The 22,952-nt window shown below is 39.2% G+C and overlaps 1 protein-coding gene across 4 annotated transcripts in view; it reads left to right on the forward strand.

The window, feature by feature from the left end:
• Nucleotides 1-22,952, forward strand: part of CAMK4 (calcium/calmodulin dependent protein kinase IV) — a 136,270-nt gene that overhangs the window by 29,064 nt on the left and 84,254 nt on the right. Inside the window, exon 1 of one of the 4 annotated variants that reach the window (XM_039733409.1) lies at nt 13,509-13,654. The exons of 2 other annotated variants lie outside the window; for them this stretch is intronic. In XM_039733409.1, the coding sequence (XP_039589343.1) occupies nt 13,524-13,654 (131 nt within the window). In that variant the 5' untranslated portion in view covers nt 13,509-13,523. Of the gene's footprint in view, nt 1-13,508; nt 13,655-19,592; nt 19,685-22,952 lie in introns of those variants that run through there. One more of the 4 variants, XM_039733411.1, reaches the window with a different exon arrangement.

Genomic DNA, 22,952 nt, shown 5'->3' on the forward strand with positions numbered 1-22,952 from the left:
TACTATTTTACATGCACACTTAGCTCACGATACTATTTTGATGAAAACTTAATTCACATTCTGTTGGAAGGATTTCCAAAATACCACCTACTTCTCCATTGGAGAAATGACTTAACCTTTTGACTTGCAACAGAACATGCGACTATACAAATTGAGTGTGTTTGCTTTCTATGGAAATAATAGACAAAGAGTTTGTCTAGCAAGAAAAGATGCCGGTTATTGTGGTATAAATAACGCCAGTTTTTCTGGCGTTCCCTGTATGCATGCTAAATATAATACTAATAAGATTTCCAGGTTTTATCCTTCTTTCCTGATCACATCAGATGTGTATTCTACGTAACTTTAAACTCTTCTAAAGGTGGTGGAGGGGGAGGGTCCATTTTTTTTTCTGTTTTTTGTTTGGTTTTTTATGTATGAATTTCTTTCTAGTCACACATTTTTATCTTCTCTTGGCATTTTTCTTTGAACTTGGCAATGTACTTTTGCCTTTCTCATTTTTGCACAGAATGTAGAAGATCAAATAAGTGGTCATGTTACCCTTTTCTGCCTCCTTTTGCTGGCTTGTTTTCACTTTTGAGAACCTTTGCTGCTCAGTCTTACCTAGAAATTTGTCAGCTTCCTCTTCTTATTGTCTTGTGATGCCAGACCTCTTGTTTGGCATGTAATCCGTTGCTCTGGTGGCTTTCTATCTGAAATTATAAAATGAGAGAAAACAGATTTCTAATATGATGTCAAAGGGAGGACTGAATCCACCATTCCTGAATTAATTTCAAAATTGCAGCTTGTACAAGTGTGTTTAGGCAAAGAAATCTGAAAGGTGGGACGGGATGCCAACTGAGAAGCAGAGTTCCAGAATGGCTTCTCAGCTGTCCCATTCTTCCTTCTAACTTCACACACCATCTTGCATCTTAGATCCAAGGTCAGCTTGAGTGGGCTTGAGGCTAGGGACAAATTTTTCACATGTTCTTCGTAATAGTAAGAGAACTGTAACAGGGCGTTCTCACACAAATGGTAGCAGTTTGAGAATGGCTTTGGAGCTCTTCTTTGTCCCACTGGATCTCCTCACCTCTCCTCATTATGACTCAGAGCTAACATTTTCAGGGCACTCACTGGAATAAAATTTGCTTTCTTTCTCTGATGCTTACCTGACTTCAAACTTTGCTAATGTCCAAATGGTCAGTTTTCTCTGGCAGCAGAAAAGTCAGTTACAGTTTCCAGATCAAATATACTGGACACTGCCAGATTAAAAGCACCTTCTCTTCAGAAATACAGTTTTGTACATTGAACTACGTCTCATTTTACTTTTGCTAGCAGTAAAAATGGGAAAATCATCCTAGAAGTGTGAAATACTTCATGTATCCATAGAATAAAGACTAAATGCTTCTTGCTTTTGCATATGCAGAAGATGCAGAGAGAAAAATTGCAGAGTGTTTGCAGGGAAATTTGATCTTCAAAGTTTATTATGTCATTCTAAAACAGTTATTTACAGTGCTTGTATGGCAGAAGCTGTGTGATCTGACTATATGTATTGTAAACTAAGCAATGACTTTTATTGACAAGCTGGGAGAGCTGTCAAGAGAAGAAATTAACTTCTTTGTTACCATCGTAATTTGCATATCTTCCATTTATTCTGTGGGGAAAAAATGGCCATGCCTCTGTTGACCTAATGTGTGACTTTGAAATTGAGGTAACTCCTGTTCTTTTTCAAATACACTTAGTATATGAGACATCTTGTATTTGCCCCTTCCCTGAAAGTTTATTTTATTCATTCACACTGACATCTTGCAGTGTCATTTTCACTTAACACCCATCTACGCATTCAAATAGTTTTCACTGTTTCCATTTTAGGATATCTATATATCTTTTTCTAATCTGTCTTCTGAGACTTATCAGCTGCAAGGTTGAGGTAACTACTTCTTATGCCAGCAATTTTATATTTGCATAAGGCTGAAAGAATATCTAAGGTGCGTTACTGGCTTGTATTAAAAGCCCAAGTGTATGTGATTTGTTTGTTTTCTCAGTGGTTTTACTTGTCATTGTTTATAACTATTTCTGTGTCTTCACAGTTATAATAGGTGAATAAAAAATTAAGCAGTCAAATGTCAATTACCTTCCTTCTCAAACATTCTCACTGAATCAAATAATCTTGAGAGAAAGTTAAGTTACACTACATCCTAGTGGTGGGAAGTACCACACCCTTGCCTGTCTTAATTTTGTGACTACCTGATAACATACTTTTAATAAAAAAATACGTGTTATGAAACATAAAGTTACTTTTAAAGATTTTATTTTTACTATGATGATTTTGCACACTGTTGGATTTTGCTGATTTTTTTCATGGCAGTTTAGATACTTGCAAAATATTGCTGTTTAGACCTTCTCAACCTGCAGAATATTACAAATAACCCCATGGCTTCCTGTATTGTTTTCTGCTGTATAGAACTATCAGGTTTATCTAGGGATGCATCTCTTCTTTTTGTAAATACTGTGTCACAGGTATGTGATCTGATGCAGTGTAGGTTGACAACTGGTAAACTTGAATACATAGGGAGTTAATAATATTTTAATCCTGACGAGGGCCACATTTTCTGTGCCTTGCATGGTTCCTAAGCTGAATCTGTCTGATTGCGAAAATATGTACTAACTTTATGTTATACTTTGCTGCATGCCATCACATGAGAAGATGTCAGAAAAAAAAATAAAGTTTATCCTTAATACTACATGGGTGATATGAACTTGTGGAATATTGATGTGCAAACACAAAATCAGTTATTCTATTTTTTCCATATACTATCATTAGTGACTGATGTGCAATCACACTCTGTGCATGTTCTTGTCTGCTGGCAATGCTTCCCTAATGCAGCCCAAGATGTCTGGTCTTCCATTTCATAACCACCCTTATCTCCAAAGCCTTGTTAGGATTTACATCTTTACTGGAATTATTGTTATTGTTGGTTTGGGGTTTTTTGTTTTAGAATGTTTATTTCTCACTCATTTGAAACAGTTTCACTGCAGTTAAACTAATCTACTGAACACTTGACTGAATCAGAATCCTCTATCTAGTGCTGTACAATAGCAGTTAGTTTTCTTGGGCAAGATAAATTGTCCAAGGATGAGAGATTGTCACATCTGAGCAGTTAAATCTTGTAGAAATATACTCTTTAAGTGATTAATAAAATTAAATTTAAAATTTAAAATTTAGCTTGAATGATAAATGACAAAACAACAAGCTAGCATATTTTAAAGGCCATATCTCTACGGCAGAAAAGTAAGGGTCATATATTATTAGTTGTTACTGATTCCAGGAATAAGTTTATAACTTGTTTACAGGATACATTATGAGAAGAAAATGTGCTTGTTTCTGTTTGTTTTGTTACAGATGGTTGTGCCACACATATTTGTAAATTCAAGGAGATGTTTTGCCTAAACAAAGACTTGTGTAGCCACAGCTTTCCCTTAGTGGTGCACATGATGTGTGGCATACTGAAAAACTCATGGGAAATAAAGTAGTAATTCTATTGGATTTTTAATTTAAGCTGAAATTCCCTTCCCCATTTTGGAGGAACTGGACAGAATTCTGTTGGATGTTCGTGGTTTCCAGTTGTTATATTGCAAATTAAATGTAGCCAGAGAGTTTGGATGATGATACGTGCTTGTAGGACTCAGTATCTGAACAGATTTATATTTTACATAAACATGAAGTCAGAGTTTATATCTGAGTATGTCTGTATTGCGCTTTGTTTGCAAGCTCTGGCAGCATTCAAAATGATTATAAAGAGCTTAAGTATATATGAAAAATAGATGCTGAAATTCCTTTTAGTGATAAGAGAGACTCACTGTGATTTCAGGGTGAACAATGTCAATGTACTACTCCAGTCTAACAACCCGTGTAGAATAGATCATGCAATTTCACCAAATCTTTTGTTTGCTTGATGCAATAACATGATCTGGAACTATGAAGTGTCTCCTAGAGAGGTAGAAATAAAATGTTCTGCAATGGACCTGAAATCAAGCAAAAGAGAAGAACTTCTCTGAATTAGAATGAAAACTATTACATCAAGGTATATTTTAAACAAATAAGCTTCATGCTTGGATAGACATCATGCAAATTAAGCAAGCATGGTAATACAAGCATTAGCAATACTATCACACCTAATATCTCTATAGCATACATGATTATTATTTTTAACCAAGGGCCCAGTCCCAGGCTCTTTAACTATCTTTCTAATTTCAATTTATCATCTTCCTTCAGGGCGTGTAGCCCTGTCTGGAGCTCTTTAATTTTCGTATGTATTGATACAGAATGATCCGATAAATTAATACAACACATACAAGATCAGAAAATTACTAAACACTACAACACTGAACTCTTATCCCAGAGTCTGCGACAGCTGATAAACTTTAAAATGACAGAGAATTGGAGAAATCATGTCTATCTCTTAATGAATAGAAGAGAGCAAAGACTATAAAGACTATAGTATACAGAAATATTACAGTTTAAATCTTCTCACATGTAGTCCAAACAGAAACTAGGAAGTTTATTTAGATTCTGTTCCCTTAAAAGATTGTTCCTGCCTCAGGTAAGGGAAAGGCAATGAAGTCATCAAACCTTAAGGCCATCAAACCCAAATACTCAATCACTTCTAAAAAGCAAACACATTTACAAAAAAAACTGGTAAATTAACTGTAAAGCCTGTGGAACAGTTGGGTGAAATGCCCCGTATAACAGCTGGATGAAGCACTGTGTGAATTTTCAGAAGTTTTCCATCCTGATTTTGAAGAAAATTCCTGACCTGTTTTTTCTCAGACACTTGTTTGAATTGCTGCGATGGGCGGTCTGCTGTGGTTGCTTGGCAGCTGTGACAGGGCGGTGCCTTGAGGAATGTCTGCCCGCGCCCATCTCCGCCTGCTCCGGCACAGCCTCAGTCTGCGCCACCTCGGGGGTGCGGAAAGGAACGCCCTCGCTGGACACGCGCAGCCCCGATCTCCTTTGGGGTCCACTCCACCTGGATCTCCGCTCGGGCTGGTTCCCCCTGGCTCTGCGCCAACACCCGCAGGCAGTGGGAGCAGGTCTCACACCGCTGGTGCTCTTCTGCGCTTGCAAAAAGTGAAAAAGCCCTCCCAGCTCCAGCTTTCGGGTTTTGCGTTGCTGGTGCGCATCTGCCGCCGCTACCACCAGCACTGCGCTTGTTGCTGCCGCGTATTCGGCCCCTGCATCTCACCTTGGCTGGCCCGGCCCTGGCAATCTGTGCGCTTTCCCCACGGACAGCTGCCGTGCAAGTTTTTGTCACCGTGCGTGTCACTGGACCCGCGGTGAGCGTAACCTCCGCCGGCACCGAGCATGCCGCCGCCGCAGCGCTCGGTCCGCTCCGCCGCCGCACTGCCGCCACCATACGCGTTTTCGCCGCTGCGTCTGCCCCGGGCTCTCCCGCGGCCCCTGTCGCCCTCATGGTCCCAAACTTACGCCACTCTGTTAATTCATGTACTGTATAAGGATTTCGAGAAACTCCTTGTGCATACCCGTAAGCTAACAACTGTGGGAGCTCTTTCTGTAAGTCTATGTGCTTAACCTGACGCTTTTTTTAAAAAGCAAATAAATAAATCATATGCTGCTTGCCTTTCCATTTCCATTTTTGAGAACGTCAGCGCTGTTGCAAGGCTACAGGCTTCGGCAGCACGTAGGCTGAGATTATCTATATAGCTCCCAGGGCCGCGAACTCGCAGTGGTTCATTTGCCGTCCCCTCCCTTACTTCAGAGGGACCCGCTCTTACTTCTCCGATCCGTGGCAGCCGTGTCTGTCCTTAGTCATCTTATGGATCACGTCGGGGTCACCATTTTATGGAGAAGGAAGACTTGTTCACCAGATGATGATCTACAAGTTTCGTCTTTATTCCCGAATCGCTAATTATTATACACTTTTTAATTAGATCATGCATAGTGCAAAATCCCAGCTCACCATTGGCTAATTAGTTATCAGCTATCTACGTGCTGTTTTGGTGCAACTATCGCTACTTTTCCTAACCTGTTTTGCCTCACCACCTGTCTCTGTGTATTTCTTCATCCGTGGGCCAAGGACACACAGTTCAACTGGAATGGCAACTCCCCTCATTCTCTGTCTCGGTCAAATTAATCTCACTGTGACCTTTAGCTCGGAGCCAGCTTGTTACAAAGCTCTCAACACTTCTGGAGCTATGAAGGTTAACAAGTCTGAGCTTACGGTCTGCTGGTTTGACTGGCTTCCCCACATTCCCTCCTGAAAAGCATTTATGTAATTGGGAATTTTGCATGGTCACATCTTCTCCAGATCTTCCTGTAATATAAAGATAGAAGTTTTGACTTCCAGCGCTAAATGAAGCCCGCAGCTCTTTCTGCATCAAACACAAGACCAATGTCAAAACCTAAAGCTCTTTCTTTCGTATAACAGGTATCACCTGATGTAGATATAAACTATATATTAAAAATTTGTTCTAGAAAAGAACACATCCTGTCTCAGTCCAGCATTCTGTCTCTTGTTTCCATATCTCATAACTCCACCTTTTTCTTTTTTTCTAGTCTTGATTTTATCAATTTTTTCATGCAGTTATTCTATGTTTTAAAATGGGTTCAGCATTTCATGCCATTTGTTTTTGCTAGAAGCTTCATCAAGATGTTGTTTCTCTGCTGACTGAATATGCCTGATGGGACGAACTGAGCTTGGCTGAGGGCTACCTAACCATCAAGGTGCTTTATCATCCTCCACCTGTTCAGTTAATTAAAACACTGTGAAAAGTTTTGGGTCAGGATGGGGATAGGCATATCTCTTACTATTTACCATGACAGGCAAAACAAGATGATCCTGGGGATATTTATTTTAATTAATGTCAATTAATATCAGACTAGGATGGGGAGAAATGAGACCAAATCTAAAACCATTATTCCCACACTCACATCTTACGAGACTCAACTTGAAGAGTTGCAGTCAATTCACAGCACTTTGTCCCTGGTGCTTCTCCCTCCTGATGCTCTTTCCCTGCTCTGAAAAGGGGTCCATCCCACACGAGACTGTCTTTCCCAGCCTCCTCCAACATGGGTTATTCCCTTGGGCTGTGATTCTTCACTAACTGCTCCAGTGTTTGTCACTTTCCATGGGGCGCAGTCCGTCAGGAACAGGCTGATTAAAATAGTTTTTGGGCAGATGTCTCCTCCTGTGGGGCAAAATGAACAAAAAATATAAAGAAAGTTTTCATCAAAGCAAGACCAGTCAAACAAAAGTTTGACTGTGTTTCAGTTGCTTCTGTTTTATTGCTGGAAAAACACAAGGTGCTTGGAGAAATGTTTTGAATTTTCAAAATACAAAAATACAGACAGCAAGGTCTGTGTAGCACATTAATAAAGGTGTGCTTTGAAACTTTATGTTTGAAACATTGGATGATAAACTCCTTTTGATCACATACATGCAAATAACAAAGCATACATAAATAAATAATCAAACTTTCAAGTGCTAGTAGTACATAGTCATTAGGAAAATACTGCAACATATAGGTGCAAAAAAGAGCTGTTACTGAAATGACAAAACCTAACATAATTGAAGGTGTGCTGTATTTCCAGTGAATGAAAATTACTGCAAGGCACATAGTTTAGGCAACAATAGAAGTCTTTCTCTTCTTTGTTACATAGCACTATTTAAGGGAAGACAGCCTGAAAATAAATGACAGCTTTCTACCAATGCCAAGAAATTTAATTTTCTTTGTTATTGATCTAGAAAAAGCTTTGAGTATTACAGCAGATAAATAAAGAGAAGTATTGTCCTTTGCCTGAAAACACAGCAGAACTCAGACATCACCAAATTAATTGCTGCACAGTTAGAATCTTTTGCCAGTCATAAGAAAAGTAAGCAATCTAAAAAAGGATCCATTCTACTGTTTTATGAATTTATGATGTTTGAAACAAAGTTAATGATTCATGTAATTCACTGAATTAACAAATTAACTTACCCTTTGTTTCATGACTGCTTGATGACATGAACAAGAAATTGTCATAATAAATTAAATACAGTAACAGTAAAAGTTGAGAACCTCAGATATGGGTTTTTTGTTGTTTTTTTTTTTTTTAAAGAAAATAATTATGTATTGTCCTGGAATGTCAATGCTACACAGGAAGGGTGTTCATTTTAGTTACCTCTTTAACATGATTAATATAAAGTTATTTATTTTGGAGTCTCAGGATCCTTGTGACTGAAAAATGATCAGAAACATATGCTTGGATTTCATGTAGAAACACAGAGCCAAGTGCTGGATTCTCATTTTTCTCCTCTGAGTTGGAACAGTGAAGAGAAAAATGGAAAATATATGCCACAACTCATAAACTCATAATTTATTTCTTACCATTTCAGATACATTTTCCAATTGTTTTGCAATTTCTTGACTGAAGAAGAAATGTGGTGTGAAGTTGGGGAGTTCATCCATCCAAATTTTTGTGGTGTTCTGCCAGCCTACAAAAGTTAAGTCCCTGCTGGAATTTTACCTAAACCCCATATCTGTCTGCCCGAGACATGCAGAATTTAGAACAAGGCAGATAAAAGGTTGCAGAGTCGAGTCAGTCACCTAGTTAATGCTGAGCAACATTAATTTAAAATGTGCTTTCTGATGGTCTGGTTCACTTCTGCTCTCAAATATAAGAGCATGGTTATAAAAGAAGCTTTCTGAAATGATAGCTGCTGTAATTCTGCCTGACAGCTAACCACATCAGTACTGATGATTTGCTGAGGGAAGAAACATGGTTATCTTGAGAAATTTGGTAAGAAGCAGGAGTGTTCCCCGTACCAAAATCTCTTCTATAGCCTTTTTCACACATCAATTTAGTAGCAAAGACTGGTTAAAAGAATAATTGTATCTAAGAGAAAGTGTCTAGGAAAAGAGAAGGTTGCTAAAAATACAGTGCTTTTTCCATTCAAGTGGTATGTGGAGAGAACTGAGGAGTTGACCTAAGTCTGTGAATTCAGTTACAGAAAATAATTAAGTGGCTGGCAAAAGCAGAGTATAAACCCTCCAATAATAGTGGTCACATGTATTAGTTGATTCATACATACCTGGTAAAATGATGCGTGAACTGAAAGTATTTTAAAGACTTCTGGGTATTTTTGTCCATGTCTAGCTTGGAGAAAAGGGCATATTGCTCAAGTAGGAAGTGCTTTGTCTTGAAACACTTGTGGGACAACTGGAGTTAAAAAAGGAAGTAGATTGTTTGTCAGAAAGAAATTTGGGTCATACCCCTTTCCCAAAAAGGTGCTGTTCTTGGAAACACAGGTGTGGGGGAAAACATTACAAATAGACATAGTTTTTCTATAAAGACCGTATCTGTCATCACACTGCATTAATGAAGAAACTGGAAAGAGAAAATATCAATGTTTTGTCTCTTTGTGAGTCTCTACTTACACAGAACTTTTAATTTTTTTTAATGTATTTTTCACATTGCTTTTCTGGAATGTCTGGGGGGCTTTTTTCTTCCTTTTTTAAAAGTATTTTTTTCCATGTCAGTGTTAGGTGCAGATGCCGGCCTTTTAGAAATCAGCTATGACACTCTTACTGTAACTACTGGTCTGTTACATAATGAACTTCTTGAAATGACAACCTTAAAAAGGAGAGTACATTTAATAGAAAGCTGCAATTTTAAATAACCCACAGAGTAAAAGGGATGGACAAGCTGGCACAGGTAGCTCTTTTCAAATCCAGTGGTAAAAGAAGGTCCAGTGTACATTTCCTGTCACTCATCTCTGGATTAGCCATTCCTAGTACTCTTCAGTAATTGGTTTGTTTTTCTTTAAAGTAATACGATTTGACAAGTATATGGCTTTTTCCTAGCTGTTGCTGTACATCCTGTTGTGTGCACCTAGGATTTGCCTAGGGCCATGAAATCCCATCATGCCATGCGTGATTGATAGCTGCTGTAAGATGTATTCTTTCATTACCATGGCAGAAAAACTGTAGCTGATCACAAGCAGCAATAGTGGAGGCAGTTACATACTTACTTAAATGATACGCTGCAAGAGACCTTAAAACTACATGATATGGTTGACTTAAATAACCTCACATTTACAGAACAGCAGTAGGCAGGTAAAGACACTGCAAGAAGGCAAAATGCGCCTGCTTAATCTATTGTAATTGTAAAAGATCAAGTAAAAATGGTTTATTCTTTCTTACATTTATTCATAGGAGCATAAGGGAATTTCAGTGCTTTTACAAGAGAAGATGAGCTTGAGGGGGAAGATTATAAGCAGCCTATTAATGTGGATTTATATGGTCACTTTATGCATTCTTCTTTAAAAACTGGGGTTTTCTTCAGCTTACAGAATGAGTTTAATTCAATATGAAGAACACACAGACACGTTTTCTTTAAGGATGGTGGTTTTTCAGGATTGAAATTTGGATGAGCTAGTCTCAGTAGCATGTGTCAGACCACAGACTGGCCAGTTACACAAGGTGTGTAGAAAGGGCACAGGTCTGTTTAGACCAGATTTTAGTGAGACGTGAGTTATGCCCACATGCAAGCATGAGGCTTGATACTGCAGTTTGATGCAGGTTGCCGCAGTTAACATTTTTTTTTCAATTTTTTCACCTCAATTCCTGAATGTGTAACATTTGAAATAGCATTAGGTGTAGCAAGTCTACACAGCTGTGTTTCCTACCACTTTTTATGCTGCATTGAGCCTTAAAAAATTGGCATCACATTTAATTATGTGCAGCAAGTGTTGCATTTTCTCTAAGATACTCATGATTAAATTAAGGTGTGAAAAAAGAAAAAATAAAGACCTAAGCTATTACATATTCTTCACTCTATTTTATGCTTCTCTGTACTATTACTCATTGCCTAAGCTTGAAAAGTTCTTCTCCTCAAACTTGCAATTTCTCTCTTGCTCACACTCTCTGCTGTGTGGTTGGTTTTTTTTGTTTGTTTGTTTGTTTTTTGGAATTTTTTTGGTTTTGGTTTTGGTTTTGGTTTTCGTTGTTGTTGTTTTGGGTTTTTTTGTCATTGTATGCTCTGTGTCCCCAAACTCTGTAACCATGAGCCTACATGCTTATTTTCTATTTGCTGCTGCTTCTATTCTGAATTCCTTTTTCTCACTTCCTCTCTTACTATGCAGCTCTTCGCTTGGCATGTCTCCTGACCCACTCTGCACACTCCCACCACCTCCTCCTCTCACCACCTTATCTTTGCGTGCCTGTGTTCTCACTTCAGCATCCATCCCACCTCAGCCTCCCTCAGTGTCTAGATATCTGCCTATCTCATCTCCAGATAGCTAGATAAATATAGATACATGTATACACAACCTTCTCCATTTCCTCATCTAAGATGGCTTCTCTATTTTTATTTTTCTCCCAAAGCTTTTTCTTCCCTGTGTTCTTTCTCCTCCTTCTTCAAGCAGTGGTGTGCCATGGGGAACTTTGTGCATGCTCCACAACATGGTGTAGCTGCTTTCTCAGAATGGTTTTGTCACACATATTAGTCTGCACTGGTCTGGGGGGACATGGGGAGGCAAAGGATTGAGAGATCCATGAAAATTTTCATTTTGACTACATCAAGAGAGTTTCCAATGCTGTTCACAGACAAAGACATGGAAAAGCTCTGGATCATGAGAGACAGGTATCATGGTGACCTTTTTTTACTGCTTTTTAGAGTCTTGAGAAGAGTTTGCCATGACCTGCATTCAAAAGCTCATTGCTCTATGGGCTGCTGTACTTAGAAAGGGTGGGAGAAATTTCCTCTGTCATAGACAGGAACCTTTATAGGTATCTATATAAAGCTTTGTCAGTGATCAGAGTTAAAACTCTTCCAGGTCATGTTATACCCAACCCATTGAAATGCCCTTAGGATGGAATGAACCATGTTCCAAAACTGCCAATTGCTCTGTTATCTGCAAAGGGAATTCACATAATTATCAGGGAGGTACACACTGACATTTGATTAGATAGGTTTTGCTCACTGTTTCTGTACAAAGGAAAGAAAAAAATTGTGTTGAGTCAGACAAGCAATTTGATGGTTCAGAAAAGGTATTCAGTACTCCATTTAGCATCACAAACTGTCAGACAAATGGGGAGATAAAGCCAAAGTAGAGCAAGACTCTGCCAATGTGGTATCTGATGAGTCTGCTAATAAGGAAGAATTACTCAAAGTCCTGTGTTTTACCAAAAGCTGATGTAAATAATGTGCAGAGCTAAAATTAGCCAGAGGTCTTTAATGCTTAATGCTTCAGGTCCTGGTTTTAACTTTGCAATATTATATCTTTTCAATTGACATTGGAGATTTTACACTTTCTTCTCTCTCTGAAAAGAAATAGTTTCTTGGTTACACCTGAGAATGCCCAAGGGAGCAAAAATTTATCTGCAAAGAGCCAAGCTTGGTTTGAGGCTATTCTATTGATGCTTGTGGAGGTTTAGCTGTTCTGTCAGAATACATTGTGCTGGTTGCTGACATCTTAGGTGCTTTGGCCAAGTTCCTTCTGATTTTGTAACCTCTTCAATCACTTAAACTCAATACTAAGATGAAGAATTGGTTCTTTGTAAGATTAATGTATGCTACAGATGTATAGGTTTTAAAAAAATCAGTAAGACAGACAATTTGGGAAATGTTGCCATTTGCTAAACATTTTCTAGTGCTCAGTAAAATGGTCTTTACAAGAAAATCTTACACATTTTCACCATATGATCAGCTCATGTTACTGATCTAGTATCTCAAGACAGAACTAAAAGATGTCTGCTTTTTCCACAGTGTCAGAATATCTAAGAACATATTATCTCCTCATGCAGTTTGCCCTTTTAAAGTATCATGGCTAAAATAATATTACATCTCTTACAATTACTGTATGGAGTATGGTGTTCACTTTATTATATGAAAATTACTTGAAATAACGATAAGATTTTTTTTTTAAATTCAACTCATGCATAAATTTATGCAACACAACCAGACCAGCAATTTCCATTAGCGAGTTGTGTAGCCCTGCTGCAGTGTTTGAGTAAATGGGAGTAATTTCACATTACTGCTGTATACTGCCCATTTCTAGTACTTATAATACAAAAATAGCCTTGCATGTTCATTATTAGTAGCCCTTACAAACTTAAGTTTTTGAGTATAAATTTTAAAAAACCCAAAAAACAAAAAAAACAACACCACAACAAACCTCTAAAACAAATGTTCAAAAACAAACCAAACAAAAAAAAAAAAGAAAAAGAAAAATGCCAAAAGACTGTGAACCTGCTATAGGCAACCATTTGTAAATAACAGCATTTTCTGCAGTTTCTGTAACTTAAGCCATTCTGTTTACAAGTGATCCACGTAAGAGTGAACTTTCCAAGAAGGTCCCAGGTTGAAAGACTGGTGTTGCACTGTTCTCTCACTTTCTTGTGGCCCACAATAACATTTTTGTTCCTATGTAGCCTCATAATGGTAATGCAACATGCACTGGTATTTGCTATGCAGGATTGAAAAATCTCTGGCTAAAAATCATGGACCTAGATCTTAGAGTACTGCATTCAGTCCTTGTGTGTTGATGAGACGTTTTGTCTTCTGTGTTGCAGTGAAGAATGGATTCAGCTCCTGGCAGTGTTTGGAGCTTGTGGCTGAGTTGTCTGCTCTTGACTGTGCTGCTGTGCAGTGGAAGGGACCCGACTGGATTTCTGGGTATTGAACCACTGAGCTCAGAGGGTCAGGAGTGGGTTCCCAAGCAGGGGCAATATGGTATTGGTTCAGCAAAGAGATAATGTCTGGTTGGTGCAAATAATACAGTCTTCCCTTATGTGACTGGCAAGAGGGATATTTGTAAATGTACATCAGTTTTCCTGCTAATAAACACGCTAGAAATACCCTAACTCCATCTGTCCTCTTTCCTTCCTTTGTTTTGAGACGAGAGGGAGGATTAGCAGTAAATAATAAGAATGCTGTTTGGAATCACAACATATGGAAGTATTTGCTGAGTGTTGACTTCATAGTATTTGTCTTGTTCTCCTACCTCTTGAGAGCTACCCTGTGACCACACCTGGGAGCTGTTTCATGACCCAGATGAATCAACCAGAGCAATGTGAGTCTTTTGAGTCAGGGTGACCTCTTCAGAATTTTTTTTTCTCTCCCTCTCTCAAGAGCTCACCATATGGCCTGGCTATCTCAGTATATTTGCAGCAAGAGCAGCAGCTTCTGATTTCTCTGCCTGTAGCCAGGCCCACCCTGCTGAAAGATTAGGGGATGAACTATGTCAGAAGTTAGGAATTCTCACTGGATTTGCAGCACATGTACATTTAAATGTCTAGGGTTTACCTTTCAAGAAGGCCAATATGCCACTTAAGAACTCTTGACTTCCCCAGAGAACAAAAAATGAAAGACTAATGTCAAACACTGAGAAATCAGTTTCTCATGTAATAAGATTCCTGACACAAAACGGCACAAATCTATATTTTAAAGTGGAGAGGTTTTGCCCTGGGGCAGTAATTCAGGAAATGTACTTAATTTTCTGCTCTTGTACCTCTACACTGTCTACTACAAGTCGCACAGTAAACTTAGGTGTTAGTGAAGATATTTGTGAGGCCTGTGATCTTTTCCCCTTCGTAAAAGCTAAGACGTATATAAAGTACATATCTCTTTTCTTTCTAATTTCCCTCTTCTGTTTTTTCTGTTGTTTGGTTGGAGGGAGGGGGGCAGGCTGTTGGGGGATTTTTGCCTGCGTGCAGTTTTTATTTCAAGAACACAGTAAATCTGTGTTAGAAAACTGATGGTTTTCTACAAATACACCAAAGGAAGGTGTATTTTGCTTTTTACTTTTGGAGCAATGAAGGCAGAAATTTAAGACTTTTGATTACTCCTCTTCACAGACATTACACTTCAGCACCCTGCAATTAGGACCCAGTCCTACTCCTTTGCTGCTGGCAAATTTGTCCTGTAGATAAATTTTGCATTTGTGCTGCTATAGAAAGGCTTACCAAAGAAAAGGGATGTAAAATGCACTCTAATTAGCTAAATGCAGCTGTAAAGGTAAATCCAGGGATGTTACAGTAAGTGCATTATAGCAGTGTGTTATTCAGGTGACAGGTTTTTTTCCTGGAGTGGGGCTGATGGTGGCTTTGAAGAGTCCTCCTCAAAAATAAGAGTATGGAGAAATGAAACAATTAATTTAAAATATATTACCTAAAGTTTCTACATGGCTTGCAATGACTATAATTAGCTTCATGTAAGAACAAGAATATATAACAGGTGGAAATGTCTCAGTAGCACCTGCTTTGGTGTAAATTTATTGCTTATATCTGGATGACAAATAGATACAGATATACAGGTGTTACGAGGTGTTACGCAGTTTTTCTATACTCTGGAATGACAGCTCTGGTTCTTTAAGTTGCTCTGAGTGTGCTTTCTTCTTTAACTGACATATTTTTCTACATTGTGCAGTCATTGTCCACAAATACAACCGCATGACATCACCACGTCCCACTTCTGACCTAAACTCGTTTTCAGATCTAGATTAGATATTCATAGTTGAAAGCCACTCTTCACTCTTTATGTCCCGCCTCAACTTTTTTTCCAGCATCTGTTTTTGAAAGGAGATGCAGAGGGTTTCTCAGTGTCTCAAGCAGCAGCAGAGTGTATTTGAGGTTGTCAAAGAGTGCTAAACTTATTCTTCACTAGGAAAATGGTTTGCAAGAGTAGTGCTTGTATTGAAAACTTCCCTGTAAGTACTAGAAAAACATCTTAGTTGTCCTTCTGATTGTTCCGTTTACTATTTTCATTTGCATAACATCATTCCCTAGAAAAACAAAAACCTAGCATTTTTGTCAGTGTCACTGTTTTCAATGTGGTAAGCTTAGATTAGATTAGACATATCATCTCTTAATCAGTTTTCTTCTTACAATGTGTGTTCAGCAGGGGAAGAAAGGTCAGAGAAGTGGGTTTAAACCCTCAGTAGCACCAAAACATGTATGTTGTGCATGTTCCAGTGTCCTGTGATTAAAATCAAACCACATGACTCTATGTGGAGATTATAAGATCCTCAGATCTTGTGGAGGTTATATTCTTTGTTCTTGCTTCCTACAGCTAAACATCTTTTGCGCCTGAGTCAGTTTGTAGAAATAGTGTAGCTTCCATCAGTCTGAATCACATTTTTTATATAACCAGGGAAAATGCAGACTGTTTAAGGTTGTAATATTTCACAGTCTAAGTCTGTAATTTAAATATGAAGTATTTTAGTTTATGTTCTGCCTACCTGATTTATTAATTGATCCTGAACAGGACTGTGAGAGTTGCTGAAATAGTGCAGAATCTTCTCAAAATGCAAAAGTGCTACAGGGAGAGCAACACAGATCATGGGTAATAAGTTACGGAACTGCTGATAGCTCCAGTGGGTGAATGGAAAAACCAGAAAGCTGCAGGAGGAAAGGGACAGAGTGGGACAGAGCCTCTAATGTCCTTGAGGTTGCAGACTGCATTGTGCACTAACCTTTTGGATCCTTGAGCATTTATAGAAAATGCAATACAAAAACGGGCAAGGACTGTTCAGCCACAATCATTAATATTTTGTCAGCCATAAGCACCTGTCTTTTGTGAAGACAGGACATAGTCCTGCACAGATTGCTGTAACCCTTGTGCTTGCAACAGTTTCTCAAGTCTGTGAGTGTATTCAAAGTTTAACAAGCATTAGTGTTGTTTTATTAAAAGCATCTCTTTCCTAACAGAGTTCACAAATTGCCATTGCTAACAGGTTTGTTATTAAGTCAGTGGGGGAGAAAAATTTCTTTCTGAGGGTTAAAATGGAGGAATAAGGAAAACATTTCTTTTGAATAAAAATGTGGATAAATTTCTCAGCAATATAGTGAACCTCAAAAGAATTTTTTTTTTCCTGGATGTATCAAATAATTTAAAATTATATTATATTCCCCCCAACCAATTTGGAGCTAAAGCTTTAGAGAGCTTGACATTACTAAAATTCTATATGGCATTGATATAGGGTAAAACTTTGTGCTATACATTTTGCCAGATAAAAATATTATTAACTAGATACTTGTACCGAAAATATTGTTAAAGAATAACTAAGCATCTAGAGGGAAGGTGATTGATCGCCATGAATCTTGTGCATCTTCAGTTAAATCTTCAAAAAAGTATTTTTCTATTTTGGGTAAATTTTGCCAAATCAGACGCAAGCCCAGAAACAGAATTTTGACACCTGTAAAGCTAAGTTTGCAGGTTGGATTTCACATGAGATCTCATTAAAGGTGTTTGCTCTCTAAGCACCAAGAAAAGAAATTGTGGGAAGGGCTGGCAGAAGTACATGATGCCTTTCACAGCTTGATTCTTATTCAGAGGAGAATGTTCTGCATGTCAATGTGACACCCAATCTGCAGGGCACAAGGGGGTGTGCAGGGACACAGAATGGTTTGCAGGGACATAAAGCTGTGTGCTGGGACACAGAGAGATGCACAGGGACACAAAGTCATGTGAAGGGACACAGAGGAGTTTGCAGAAATGCAAAATAATGTGCAGGGACACAAAGGAGAGTGCAGGGACACAGAGCAGTTTCCAGGAACTCAGGGCAGTGTGCAGGAATACAAAGGGGTGTTCAGGGACAAAATGGGATGTGTGAGGACCAGAAGAGAGAGTGCAGGGACACAAAGAGAGATGTGGACACACAAAGTGATATTGAGGGACACAGAAGAGCCTTCCTGTCTGACAACAGGAGATCTTTGAAGTTCCATGTCCAAACCTTCCTCCCTGCTGATGACCCACAGATGTTTTCCCAGACTGTGGCTGATGTGGATGCTGGAGCTGTGCCTGCAGGGGACCTCTGCTGTGCAGGTCACACAGCAGCCACTTGCTGGCATGGACAGCTGATTTGCATGGCTGTCACCCACTTAGGGCTTATAAGAGTATGAACCAGCACATGGACATAATTCACTGCTTGTTTTAAGTCGCTCTCTGAAGGTACACACAGAACCTTCTTAAGAACATCTTTTAAAAATGTAAATCCTATATAGGCTATGTCATAAATACTGCCTAACTGCAATTCTATTTTACATTCCAGTGGAGTTTGAAAATGACAGCCTTCAGGTATGTCATTGGAGTACACTGTGCTTGAAGTTTGAAGTATGATAGGGAGAAGATGAAAGAAATAATTTATTTCCAAACATCTAATACACCACTGTGCTGAGTTCATTACATAGAGGAGTACAGACTGACACAGAATAGATGAGATTCATTATCCTGGATTACAGATCAGCTCTGACAGCTAAAAAGCCTCAGTCCTTTAAAAATTGAAATTGCAGCCTTTCTCTAGCATCACCAATTAAACACTGGCTTGATCAGTGACTGGTGTAGAGAACTTAAAGAAAAGATGAAAGATGTTCATGGACTAGAAGTTCTGGAATCTTCTCCTCGAAAACAGCAATTTCATACTTTGGAAAAAGAGTTCCCTAATTTCAAGGACTGAATAGTGGTGACACTTTCATGAAAACAATTTAGTGTACACTTGCCTGCAGATGTCTGTGATTAATTATCAAGATGGTCTGTGATCATGGTTATTGAGAAGGGTTTCTTAGCATCCTGTTGAAGTTTTTGTAGGTTTAGTTGCACTGGGAGCTGTCAAATTATAGAATGGTGAAAATTGGAATTTCAAGAAAAGCAGAAAAGACAACATGGAACAGTATATACAGCAGTACCTCTGAGAAGGGAGGAGGCTGAAGATGCATTATTCATTAAATTTACTAAAGAACATATTTTAAAAATGTGGTGAGGGAAGAGGAAAAAGAAGAAAAAGTGAAGTCCTTTAATTAATAGGGAATACTAGCAAAGAGAGCATTGCATGGAAAAAGCTGGGGTCTGTAAAACGTTTAAGGCCCAATTACAGCATGTGTTAGAATATTTGAGTCAGAGTACTGATGTCACTGGTGAGCTGGTGATGTTCATCATAGAGTGCTGAAGAGGGAAACTTCTGGGAGGAATATCATAGTTTGCAACCGCAATCTTACAGAGTGATTATGGACGGGGAGTATGGACTTGGTGGAGTCCATTGAACTGAAACACAGAAAGTCTTTCCTACAAAAAATAGGTTTTTTATGTAGCTCCAGGTGACAGCTGATGCAGGAAGAAAGAGCTTCACGTTTGGAAGTTGGTCTTTGATGCAGAAAGGACTGCATTAGCTTCATTTAGCTAAGGAAGGGGGCTTCATTTAGCTCTGGAAGTCAAAACTTCTATCTTTATATTACAGGAAGATCTGGAGAAGATGTGACCATGCAAAATTCCCAATTACATAAATGCTTTTCAGGAGGGAATGTGGGGAAGCCAGTCAAACCAGCAGACTGTAAGCTCAGGCTTGTTAACCTTCATAGCTCCAGAAGTGAGAGTCCCTGCTGACATGAAAGCTTCTAAAGATGGAACTGGAGGAAGGCTTTGCAAGAGACTTGCCCTTGACTCTGAATTGAGGCTGCTGAAGATGGTGCCAGAGGTCCTTGTGCTGAAGAGTAGCACTGCCAATGGCCAAGGGAGCCCCCACATTAGGTGACACAAGTGGCTGGGAGTCACTCCTGGTCCCTTCTGCAGCTTCTCCCCCAGAGGTTCGAAGGCCAGATGAGCTCAGCCAGGTCAGGTGCTCGCAATGCACTGCTGCAACAAGGACAAACAAAACTCAGAGAGTGCAAACAGACACAGGCCACGGCTTTACCATGAGAAGCATTTGATTTGGTAAATTCTTATTCTTCTTGTCTTGTAACATTTCTCTGCTTCCCAGAATCCTTCCCAGGGCCTCCCATCTTACCAGCCACGTAAGCCTTTGTTGTGCCTGCTGCTTTCCATCTCACACAAGCAGCACAAAACATTCCATTTTCAAATTCCATGGTCTCTGGCAATCCAGTTATAAAGCACCAAAACCAGAAAGAGCAGCAACAGAGCAGCAAGGACAAATGAGCAGAACTATTGCTGACCAGCAGAAACACAGAACTTCTGGAACTGAATACACAGGTTCCCACTGGCTTTGGTTGATTGGGGAGTTTTTGGTGGTGGTGGCTTTGTTGTTGGTATTTTTCTTTCCCTGAGACACATTTGGGATATCCCATCTGACTTTCTGTCTTCAGAGCTCATGGCCTAAACCCAACCCCATACTGGCTGCTTGATCCATATTTCCGTGGGTTCTGCCTGTCCAGTGGACAGGGAGACCGTCTTTTCTGTCACACAGTGCTTTGTGCAGCATTGGTGTTCTTAGACTTGGGCTGTACACACCAGTGTAAAGTAAAAGCCACTTTAAGAATTACACCAGAAAGGCACAAGATTCCTATTCAAGCCTGAAGATAATATGATTAAAACATGTTCTGATATAAGATTTTTCTTTTCAGTTTCCCCTTGGTTATTAATTGGCAATTAATTAATTAAAATTAATTTCCCCAAGCCAAGCCAGTTTTGCCCATGTTATTAATTGGTAAGGGATTTCTCTGTCCTCATCTCAACCCAAAATCTTTTATGTCAAGCTCCTCACCAGCTTCTCCCCAATCCTGTTGATGGACTGTAAGTGATGGAGCAACCTAGAGGGTACCTGGCAGCCAACAACACACTGCAGTCTTGCATGGTGTGCATATATCTCTGAGAAGGAAGGTGTGGTGATCCCAGCTTCCTGTCCTCTTTGTGCCTAGCATCAGGGTGGGTTGTAGGGAGGGCTCCATGGCATCTGTAGGTTATCTGAGGACTGATGCAGCATTTTTCCCCTGTGCATGTGGAAGAAATCCAGCACTTAAGGAAGATCTAGGCCTACTTAGGTCTTTCCCAGCCATCAGAACTGAAGCTGGAAGAGCTGGTCTTAAAGTTTTGGAAGACAGGACCTGACTTGAAACCTCCCCTGTGCTTGCAGTAAGTTGACATTTGGATGCCAGGCCTGGCAGGACTGCAAACTCTATCACTCTGTTTTGCCACTGGCAAAACCTGCAGCAGAGTATAAGCCTTCTTCACTTCTTCAAGAATTTTTTTCTGTTTTATAAGTAGTAACAGAGTCTCTCTGCTGCAGCTTCATCTTTCCTCTGCAGCTTTGTTAATGCAATAAAATTACAATGAAGTATTACATCTGCAGGTAATTGTTATGATAATGGCAAGTCAGGTTTTTTGAATGTGACAAAAATACTAACAAACAGCAGATTAAGAGAACTCTCTATTATGGAAAATCAGCTATTTCAATTTATCTTTTGAGAGTATATGTAAATATGATCAGAATACACAACATGTTATAAAACATGTTAATTTAGGGAGCTTTGGGAAAATATTATGCATTCCTCCAAATTCTTTTGCATTGTCTGGCTTTCAGTCTTCTAGTTTATGATTAGAAATGTCTGTCCCACCAGGTTTAAAGAAGAAAAGATATGTAGTACCTAATAACAGCCCAAGAACTTTTGAATCTGACACATATTAAATTTTTTTTGTTGTCTTGTACTAAGGGATCCTGGACTAGCACTGAACATAAACTTCATGGCAAAAGTAATTTGTTTCAGAGAAGACACTGCATAGGAATTGATGATTCAACACAACACAAACTTCCAAGGAAAAAACTCTGTAACTTACCAAAAAGAGGGCTATTAAAGGATACACATGGACACAAGAGCTTTCAGAATCCAGAAAATGACTAGACCTCAACTTGCTGGTTGTAAAGTTTGTTCAAAGCTAGATTTAAATATGCAGGCTCGAACAACCATTAATTTTTCACTGTCTTGATTTCAGCTGGTAACTTTCCTGTGTACAGAGCAAGCTGTTAGAAGCCCACAGCCTCCACACTGCTTCCCTTCCCTCAACCAGGAGAACCAGAGTTAATGTGTGAGGATGTTCAGACTGCCACATGTTGTCATTTAGGGTTAAGTCCAGTCTGCCTCCTGCATCTGGAGATTGTCATGAAGAGCAGTAATCAATGGTGTTGACACCTGCTTATGGTATCTACTGTATAAAACACTTCCTGATGAAGGAATATGTCACCAGGTAATTCTGCAATGGCCCAGGAAGGAAAGGCTTGTAACACAGAATGTTTTACAACGTTTTTACTGCTCAGCACTCTTTTCCCCTTGCATGCACTCTTCATGAAGTTTAAATAAATAGTGTTTATTCTTCATTAGTATCTTTTAAGAGGAGGAGGGGGGAAAAGGGCTGCTTATGAGATAGGGGTTCAAATGCTTGAAATAGGGGTTGCTTGAAATAAGGCATATGTATTCCCAGGAGGGGTGAGTTCACTGGATAGTTTCAGTTGTCAGGTTTTGTGACTTAGGGAGAGCCAGTCACGCCATATCTGGTCACAGCATCTGAGACTGTGAGAAAGTGCTTGAGACTGCCAGTCCAAGGATCTGGGTCTGCATTTTCCATAGGTAGTGTTAGCACATGAGTTGGAAGATTTGCCCCATTGTGTCCAAAGGGGCAAACTTGTTCAGTACCAAGGACAAAAACATGCATGGCTTCTCTTGGTTCACTTTTCTACCTTCTTTTCTTTGCTCTCCTCATTTCACTGAACTGCTTAGACATGGGTAGCAAAAACTCTCCAGTCTGTGAAAAGGAAAGAGCATTCTCAAGGAAAACTAATTTCCAAAAAAAATATTCAAAATCAGTTTCTGTGTCTGTTGGACTGCAACAGCTTCATGTTGAAAGGTGAAACCCCCACTATTATCAGTTCGGTTTCAGGCAAGTTTAAGTGAAATATTTTTTCTGACATGGTAGGAAAGAAATTGGGTTTCCTGCTGAGAATTCTCATGGCTGTTTTAGGAATACAGCTATTCCAATGTGTGGTCTGACCCAACATATTAGAGGGGCTAAAGGAAAAAGAAGAAATGGTGAATATATTTTCTACACGGTATTTCTTACATGGTGCTGTAGGAAGTGCTCTAATCTTCACCTCATTGTCTGCATTTCAGCAGTCATACCTGAAGTTTTGTTTAGGAACCCAAATTTCAGAAAGGTGGGTTACTTCAAGGGAGCAAGGTACACACAGTACAGC

This window comes from Passer montanus, unplaced genomic scaffold (assembly GCF_014805655.1).
Source record: "Passer montanus isolate IOZ18808 unplaced genomic scaffold, ASM1480565v1 scaffold87, whole genome shotgun sequence".
NCBI classification, from domain to species: Eukaryota; Metazoa; Chordata; class Aves; order Passeriformes; family Passeridae; genus Passer; species Passer montanus.